At 38.0% G+C, this 10,140-nt stretch overlaps 1 protein-coding gene across 1 annotated transcript in view; it reads left to right on the top strand.

The window, feature by feature from the left end:
- The first annotated feature begins 409 nt into the window (after positions 1 to 409).
- Positions 410 to 10,140, top strand: part of C8A (complement C8 alpha chain) — a 64,240-nt gene continuing 54,509 nt past the window's right edge. The window contains exon 1 of the mRNA XM_040978653.1: positions 410 to 486. Within this exon, the coding sequence (XP_040834587.1) occupies positions 410 to 486 (77 nt within the window). The remainder of the gene's footprint in view (positions 487 to 10,140) is intronic.

Below are 10,140 nucleotides of genomic sequence, written 5' to 3'. Positions count from 1 at the left end.
GTTAGCATTTTCTACATTTTTCTGGTGCTTTATGTCCAAGTTTGTGTATCCTTGTCTCAGTCTGGTTAGATTGAAGTTTGAAGTGCCACTCAACAGTACGAAGAATTATGGAACTCTGTTCTCACTTCCCTTTCACCTCCATCTGAAAATGAGGTCTAGGTATTGATTGAATGGCTCCCCTCCGTTAGTCACATGGACACTGCTTTAAAAAAAGTCTAAAGGGCAGCGTCTTGGTGATGTGGGCCAATTATAGGAAGTTTGGTTAATCAATACCTTGATTAATAATTAACTGTATTTGAGAGCTGAGTGAATTCTCTGAGTTTTAAACTTTTGTTGGTTGTTTCTTCAGCTCCCTGGGTAGACAGGTCTGTTCCTTCAAGGCAACCTAGAGTGGCGGTTCCAGAATAAGATGTTGTTTACGGCTTTCTTCACCTTGTCTTTGGTGACTTGTCAACTTGGGGTAACTGCACAGGAGAAGGTGAACCAGTAAGTGGACCTTAAGTCTCTGCAAAACGTACATGTAGCAATCATCTGTTAGGGAATCAAGACATTTTATATAATATTATATATTATAAGATATATAATATTTTATGTTAGGCCACCAGAGAACAGAAAGTAACTTTATAGTTACAGCATTACTACTCTAGTGAAGGAGGATAGGGCAATGAAAAACCATGCATCTGGAGTCAGACTGGCCCAGGTGAAAAATCCCAGCTCTAACACTCAGGAACTAGATAAGGGACATCTTTACATGGATAGTCTTAAATTATAATTCAGAGAAAATCACTGGATCTCTTTTATCTTCAGTTTTGCTGTTTACAAAATTAGAATGATAATGCCTCTGTGTAGGAGTTAATACAGATGAAATAAGAGGTTCTCTATATAAAAGACACTCAGCATATAGTAGGCACTGAATAAATGATAATTCTCTTTGTGATGTTGGACAGCACCTGTATAGTGGCATCACAAGAACACTCACTCCATACTTTGGGGGAAGCGTGTAAGTAGAAACATGAGCAAAGTCATTTTGTTAAAGCAGGGTCCTCTTGAGATGCTGGGCCAATTTACTATAAAATTAAATTTAGCTTCTGTTGGCTGGGGGCAATAACTAAAATATCTGCATTTGTGTGTTGAATTTTATCTATTTTATTTCCTTGAAACTCCCAACTTGGCTTCACATTGTTTATATCTTAACATCAAGTGTGTTGTAATGCTTCAGCAACCCCTTATTTCACCTCTGGGTAATTGTAAAGTAGTCCCTGTAGCTCAAGCATTGACTATTTTAACCAGAATTATTTTAGTCAAATAGATGATTGTTAGATGATTCAATTTTGAATCGTTATTGCTTTTAAAAGGCTAGCACAAGAGGGATTTTCTTCAAGCAACAGTTCAGAAGGAGGGAAAGCAATTTATAAGTAGTTAATTTGTCACTTTTACTTAAAGCAAATATAGTTTTAAAACATCAGAAATTTCATCTGTAATAATAAGAAGATAAAGGCAAGAGAACAGTGGTAAAGGAAATCTCTGCCAAGATACTCTTAATTATAAAAACTTATCATTGTAATCCTTTTTGAAAATGAACAAAGAGTCTTGATGTTTGATGAACTTATCAAACAAGACAGACCAGTGAAGAGGCAAATTTCAAGTCAAGGAAAAAGAGAGCCAATTAAACACTTTACAAAGTGCTGAAGTAGGGAATCACACGGTCCTTGCATGCAATGGCAGTGTGTTTGACACAGACTTTGAAAATGGAAAACCACTATTGAATTAACTATGTTCACCGCCTCCTACTGGCATTTACCAGTTGTGTGATCTCATGAAAATTATTCAACTATGCTGAGCTCCGTTTTCCTTGCTTGTAAAATGGGAGGGAGGTCAGACAAATTCTTACCTAGCAAGCATTCAATGAAAGCTGTTGCCAGATGGTGTGTGATTATTGTTAGCTTTTGGCATTTTCATTCTTTTTGGTGATTGGCAATAATCAAACAGAAAAATGCATAATGTATCAATTGGCATGAATCTTCCAGGACAATGAGGGCCTTGTATCTTTATTTTTGGAAATAATACCCTTTTCAACCCAAAGTAAATCTCATATGAACCCTTTCATTGAAAATAGACTTATTTGCATTTTTAATGATGTACATTTATTTCCAAAGAAACACCTTGCCATTTGCTTATTATAAAGCTTTAGTAGAAAAATGTTATTTGCAAAAACATTGTAAAACAGAGGTTATGGAAAGAAGCTTCACTCTTTAGCTTCAAAATAATGGATTTGCATTATGTGTTTTATATAAACAAAATCTATTAGTATTTGTGCTACATCAAGTTTTAAAAATTTGAAATTTAAAAAATATTAAGATTTGCATCATCACTAAAAATATGGTGGTCCTTCATAATGGATACTCCATGTGCACATATTAATGTATATTTTTCAGTTGTTTGGTGTAGTTCTAAAACAATTTAGTCAAACTGATTACTAATGGTTTCACCTCCTTGTGCTACAACTTATTGAGAAGGGTGTGGAATGTCCAACAAGGTTGTGGGTTTCTTTTTCATTTCTGCTTCCTGCATTTTGAACCTGTGTTATTAAATTCACATGCAAATACAAAGACAAATACAAACATTCATGATGGTGTTCTTGATTAATTTGTTCTTTTACCATTATGAAAGGCTCCCTCTATACTTAGCTGTTGTCTTTGTTTTAAAGTCTACTTTATCTGTTCTGAATGTATAGTTCAGGTAGACATACATAGATAAGTCTTGCCTTTTATAGCCTAAAAACCTCTATCATTTAATTGCAGTAATTGGAGCATTTGCATCTAAAGCACTTATTGACAGGCTTGAGTTTAAATATGTCATCTTGTTTGTTTTCTGCTGGTCCTATATTTTCTTTGTTTCAGCTTTTTTTCCTTTTTTGGTTACTTTTATTTTAGAGCTGATACTTCTGTAATTCAAAATTAATTGCTACTTTTTCTGCCTTAATTTTCAGTTGTTAATCTAAGATTTGTACGTATCAATGACATCACAATTTACCTTCAAATAATTGCCTCCTCCTTCTGACACATCATTTTTATTTTACCTAAATTATTTCCTTTGACATATCTTGTTGTGCTGATGTTGTGGTGATGAATATTCATTTTCAGAGTTTAAGTTTACTTATTTTTTCTTCTGCAGTGATTAATCTTCCTTTAATTAATTAAGTTTTTAAAGATTTATTTTCTTTTTATTGGAAAGTCAGATATACAAAGAGGAGGAGAGACAGAGAGGAAGATCTTCTATCCAATGATTCTCTCCCCAAGTGAGTGCAATGGCTGGTACTATGCCAATCTGAAGCCAGGAGCCAGGAACTTCTTTCCGGGTCTGCCACACAGGTGCAGGGTCCTTTAAGGGGTCCTTTAAGATGTATACTACTATTATTATTATCCCTTAACAGAAGGCTGGAAAACAACGTGATTTGGCAGGTTCTGAGCCACTCAGTTCCTAGTGGAATGGTAAGGCCTTTCCCATCCTGAGATTACTGTTGCTACCATTGCTGCCATGACCACATCCACAAACAGCAAAACGAAACAAAATGGTTCAAAAACAAGAACTTGCTTTGATAACCAAAACAAATATGTAGCCCATAGTTAGGAAACATGGAGGCTTTTGCTCACATTTTTTCAATTCAGAACTTGCATGAGTGGAAATGGTAATAAAGGCCCCAAGCAGAGAGATGGAGAACAAGCTATCTAAGCACGTAAAGGTCATTTTGTCTTTTTCACCATATAGGCCATGCAGATGACAGACCTTCAAGAAGCCACAAGCAGACCCGCTTTGTTAATTTTATTTCCTTATGGACATCAGAGTATATGTCCCAAAGGATCCTGAGCCAGGACCATGTGAATGTTTTGAACAGCATCCACATTACTGGGAATCAGTATGTATGCAGACGTTGCAAAGCTTTCTTTTTTTTTAAGATTTATTTTAATTTTATTGGAAAGTCAGATATAATGAGAAAAGACAGAGAGGAAGATCTTCTGTCCCTTGATTCACTCCCCAGTGGCCACAACGGCCAGAGCTTTGTCAATCCAAAACCAGGATCCAGGAGCCTCTTCCAGGTCTTCCACGCAAGTGCAGGGTCCCATGGCTTTGGGCCATCCGTGACAGCTTTCCCAGGCAACAAGCAGGGAATTGGGTGGAAAGTGGAGCTGCTGGGATTAGAACCAGTGCCCATCTGGGATCCGGAGTGTGTAAGGTGAAGATTTTAGCCACTATGAAAAATTTTTAATGAATACAAACAACTGGTATAGTGAATGTAACTCCAATGTGGTGATATGGATATCTCTGTTTCCCAGAATAACTAATCATTAACAGTATTTCCAGGGCATCCATTTGGGACATGTGATTGAATTCAACCTGAATTTAAAACCTAAAGTCACTACTTAGTGGTTATTGAACTTGAAGCAATTACTTAAATTCTCTAAGCTTGTCTTTATTCATCTATAAAAGGGAGATAATATACATCTCATAGAGTTCTTGTCAGGAGTTGGGAAAGTTCTCATAAAGTAATTATCATATAACCTGACACACCATAGGACTTAGAGGAAAATAATTTTTCTTATTTTGTTTTCCTCTTACAAGAAACCCCTCAGAGTACATTGCAGAATGAGGGGGAAACAGTTGTATAGCCTTTGGAATCAACAGCCTCGGGTTTAATTCTGATTCCTAATAACTACTCATATTACCTTAAGCAAATTTTCTCATCTCCCTATAAATTGGTTTTGCTCATGTATAAAATAGATACACTTATCCACATGATACATAAGAAATTTTAATGAAATTCTATAGGATTAATGGAGATGCAATATTCATACAGAAATTTTGTTATTGAGTTTCCACTAAATGCCACATCCTGTGCTTGGTACTCATAGTACAGTGGTAAGTGGCATGGTCATGACCACTGCCTATCAGAACTTGCAGTTTGGAGATGGAAGTAAAGAGTGAAGCTTTACATAGAAATTACTATGCTAAGACATGACAGGCAGGTCCAGGAGACAAACAGTAGGAAGGCTTGGATTGGAAGAAACCACATTCAGCAGACACTGCAGAAGGGCAGGCACATGTTTTGAACTGCAAGTTTTGCATGGAATTCTCTGTGCTTCTGGTATGCAGTAAATACATTTTGCATTCATTCAATAAATATTCTAGGGATGCTGTGTACAGGGAGTAAACTAAATATATCATGTTCTTACTCCCATGGAATTTATAATGTAGTGGTAGAATCAACCAATAAGCAGGGAAATTGACCATCTTATTACAGGAATATATAGAATTTCTAAAAATATTTTTTATTTGAAAGAGTTACTCTCTGTGTGTGTGTGTGTGTGTGTGTGTGTGTGTGTGTGTGTGTGTGCATGTGTTTTACATTCACTGGTTCACTCCCCAAATGGCCACAAGGGCCAGAACTGACATGATCTAAAATCAGGAGCCTGGAGCATTCTCTGGGTCTCCCACATGAGTGTAGGGTCCCAAGGACTTGAGTCATCTTCCGCTGCTCTTCCAGGCCACAAGCAGGGAGTTGAATCAGAAGTGGAGTAGCCAATACTCCATCTGTGCTCATATGGGATGCCAATGCTAAAGGTAAATGATTAGCTTGCCACTGCACAATACAATGAAGGTACTTACAGAGATTCTTTGTGGGAGTCTATCAAGGAAAATCCAAAATGGGCTAGGTAGGGGCATAGCTTCTCTGTGCAGGTGGCATTCAAACTGAGATGAAGAGGCTGGCAGGGAGAAGCCATGGGAAAAGCATGAGGAAGTAGAGGAATTAGCATGTGCTAAGTCCCTGCAGAGGGAATCAGCCATTGCATCTGTGTGTTTATGGATGAAGGCAGCATGAAAGCAAGGACATGCGCCACAAAAGCGTATCAGAAAGGTGGAGAGCAGAGAGGGCCTATGTGCAGTAAAAACTAACCAAATAAACATCATTGGAAGTTCTTATAAAGGAGGGGTACCAACTGTTTTATCATTAAAAATTTCATCCTGGTTGGTGTGGAGAGCATGGGCTGGGAAAAGGTGAGGTAGAAGACCTTGACCTACAGACAATCATAACAGTGGGCTCATGGGAGAAGAAGGAATGGTGCTTTAAACAGAAAATGGTGGCTGTGGAGATTGTCAAATGGGAAAATAGTTGAGATACACGTTGATGGTTAACATGGACAGAAACTTCCCAAGGATAGGCTTCGGGAGTAAGAAAAGGAAGAAACTAAAGCCCATAGCTAGTAATCCAGCTTAAGGAGCAGCCCAACCTACTAGTTCCTATATCAAACTTTAGAAAATTGAGGGAGAAGACAATTCATTGGGAAAAATTAAAGTCTAAGCATGCAGCCATTGCCTTACCAGACCTGAAAGGTAGCCAGCAGAGCAGTAAAATGTGGCTGGGATGACCCCCTGCATCTGGGGAGAGAGAGCAGGTGTTATATAAGAGCAAGGAACTTTTCCCTCCTAGGAGTGAGAGAAGCCAAAAGGAAAAAAAAAAAAAAAAAAGCAAGTTATGCTGTGAGGAATCGCAGTTTTGAGAGACTGACAAAGAACTGGTCCCAGAGGAAGGGAGCCAGGAAGACAGATTCTGAAGGCACCTGAGAGGGGGAAATGTTCCTGCAGGGCAAAGTGATCCACAGAGGCAAGAAAGGCAAACATTATCCTCTGGACTTGGCCATGTGGAGCTGCTGCAGACAGAACAGCTTCAAAGGCAGATTTTGTATATGTGTTTCATGGTGCAGTTTTCACATTCCTGAATGAGACTGGCTCAAGATCACACAATTAGTGCCAATCAACCTTTAGTATAAGCTGAGACCTTGAATTTTTTAAGATGACCACAGGGCAACAATCAGGGTTAGGGTTCCTGACCTTGTAGCCTAAGATTGGTAGCTAATTCATTATCTTGTTTCCTAAGTTGCTGAAGTAGTCACATTTTGAGGGTCAAACCTCTGACTTGCAGTTTGTCTATTCCACTCTCAGTTTTAGCCTTTGCCCAGTGTGCCATTCTTATTTATTTGTGAGAGATCCCACTCTATTATAGAGGCAGAGGGTATATGAATCACTGGTTGTTTGCCCTGCATAGAATTCATTCAATACATTTTTGATGAAGGTTAAAATGCTTGATGTGCACATATGACACTGAGAAAGGTTAAAGAGAAGACAGTAACATGTAGCTTTACATACATGATCTCACTCCATATTCAAAATACTCTTATAAGCTGTTCCCTCTGTTTCTCAGCTATAAAAAAAATTGAGAATCAGTGGGTGGCAGAAACTGAATTCAAATATAAATTTGGTGAACTACAAGTGTCTTCTTGTTACACCACAGCTTCTTGAACTGTGTTGCTTGGTCTTGCAGAAGCTGTATGAGAAAAACAATGACATGCGCTTCAAATGCGTTTGAAATGTTTAGCTAATAGAATGCAAAACTTCTCAGGACCTTTTGATATCTCAAAGGGTGACATCTGACATGCTGTTCACCCAGGTGTATTTGACAGTGGAACTTTTTCTTGCCTTCCTTCCTGAGACATGATATCAATGTCAGAAACTAGTACTCCAGAAAGTGCAGTGTGAAAAACCCCACCGCAAATGTCCGACTTGTGATCATCCATCAGTGAAAAACCTGAAAGTTGGGTATAGCAGCACAACTGTCTAGAGGCAAACGCAGACTGCACCGGAGACTCTTGGATCCCAGTGCTCTGTATTCAAGGTCCCACTGATTAAAAAAGACAGAACATGCTCTAAAAGCCATTGCCAATTTGGTGGGAAAATAGGACATTTATTTATTTTCATGTTGTAAACTTTCTATTTTCCTCCTGTTGTTGATTTTGCTTTATGGATTTCCATTTAGCAATATATATAATAACCGTGTAATAGAGACTATCCTATCCCAAAGAAACTGTTAAATATACCTTGACAATAGGATGCTGCACTGTCTGCCATCGTTCATACCTACAATGTCAGGATATACTTAAATTACAGAATGATGGACTTAGGGCTATTTGTGAAGGACTACACTGCAGTAATAATATGGGGAGAATCATTTAGGGGGAGGAGACTTGGGGAAAAGGGAAGGGAAATCCCAGAGCCTATGAAACAGAATCCATAAAATATATTTAAAAAGGAAAAACAAATGGATGGAGACTCAGAATGATTAGTGGATGCTTAAGGAATTTGAAAATTAAGCGATTGAGACAGGTGTTGCGGTGTAGTGAGTAAAGCTGCTATCAGTAAAGCTGGTATCCAAGATATATGCCAAGGCATGTCTCAGCTATTCAATTTCCCATTTGACTCCTTGCTAGTGACCTGGGAAAAGCAGTAAGCAGATGATCCAAGCACTTGGTTCTTGATACCCACATGGGTGTCCTGAAGGAAGCCTCCAGACCCTGCTTTCTCAATTTGGTCCAGCACGAGCAGATGAAAGACTTTTCTTTGTCTCTTCCTGTCTCTCTGTAAATCTGACTTTTAAAATAAATAAATAATTCTTAATAAACTGATGCAGTTCTTTCAGAAATCCACTTGGCAATATGTGTCACAAACTTTCCCTTCATTCAATTCTATAGGAAGTCTCCTCAGTGAGACTACAGACAAACTGGGGCTCAATAGTCTGGCAAGGAGTAGAACAATGTGATACCATTCTAAATCATTCACATTTTTTCTCTCCTGCCAAGTAGAAAAAAACAGAATAAAAAATGTGATTCACAGTATGAACTTAGGATTTATATTTCTTAGGAATATAAAGTGCTCAGAAATATATATTTAAAAAACACATTAGTGGTGTGGTAGGATTTAGGGTATTTTTTTTTTCATTTCCAATCTTTCCTATTTTCCTTCAATGAGAATGTATTACTTCCATAATCCTTGAAAAGTGAACTGCATTAAAAAGTTCATTGGCATGATAAGATAAAATACTGTTCATATTGATATTGGCTAAGAGGTTGGAGCCCTGTAATGACTTAATGCGTGGTCCTGGGCTACTTTCTGTTCTTTGGCCTCCCTGATGGAATTAGTGCATGTGCCCCTGTCTAGACATCATGTCACAAAGCTTTTCAAACTGCAGCCACCCAGCACTGCTCCATCTAGGCTTTGGCTTCCATCCATTAGTACTGTTTCCCCCATCCTGACAGCATAATGCAGTCTATGGGCTTATAATGACATTGTCTTGACAATCCCATAGGGAGATATACAACTAATGCTGAAATTCTTTCCAGTTCCCAAACTTTCACCCTGTATTCTCTTTCACCTTGTGATGACTATTATTAGAAACATATATCAGAAAAAAAAATGTGTGGACCAAACCTTGAATCATTTGAACTTTTAGATGCCAAGTCTATTTATTTAGATTTTAACTTTTAATCAAGTGTAGATACTTAGAAAAATCTCTACAATGTCACTGCCTATTTCCCAGAAATTAATTTCATTCTTTTTCTCTCTCCCTCTAACCCTTCTTCCTTCCTTTCCCTCCTCCCACTTCTTTCATTGTTTTCTTTTCTGCCATATTTTCAAGAACCATAATGGACCTAACCCATATAGGTGCAAGAACCGCAGTAGCAATTATACGCATGGCTTCTATATCCATCAGGATTAGAATTTTGCATGGAAGACAGAAATTATACACGTATTGCATGTGTGGTGATTAAATGTTGAGAAAGTATGCAAAGATTGATCAGAAAATGAATGGAAATACCTAACCAGCCCTGGTGTGGAAAATCTTTCCCTAAGAAATTGATAGTAAGTGATAGTAAGACTGAAAGAGACCCAAAAATTCACCAAGAAAAGTACAAAGTAGTTAGGTTCATTCAGGGTTGAATTTTATAGGTGGGTGTAACTGAGAGAACAGGGGGTCTAGGAGTTTAAGCTATGGGTGAAGATTTTAAAAGATGACTGTGAAAATTGAAATAGATATGTAAAGAAATCAAACAAGGAAGGTATCTTACTGGTAGGGAGCTTTGTTGCCCTGATAGCACAAGTCCCAAAGGTGTCCAAGAAAAAGGTGCAGTGAGAATCGTGAAACAGAAAAGACAGGAAGGAAATAACCATGCACAGAGACATGGGAGCGGGGGAGGAGCCGTTTCAGATTGTAGAAGATCATGAATGTGAGGATGAAGAACAGTGGGATAA

This window comes from Ochotona curzoniae, unplaced genomic scaffold, assembly GCF_017591425.1.
Source record: "Ochotona curzoniae isolate NIBS_2020 unplaced genomic scaffold, NIBS_Ocur_1.0 contig_291, whole genome shotgun sequence".
Taxonomy (NCBI): domain Eukaryota; kingdom Metazoa; phylum Chordata; class Mammalia; order Lagomorpha; family Ochotonidae; genus Ochotona; species Ochotona curzoniae.
This window is presented reverse-complemented; position numbering and strand designations above follow the sequence as displayed.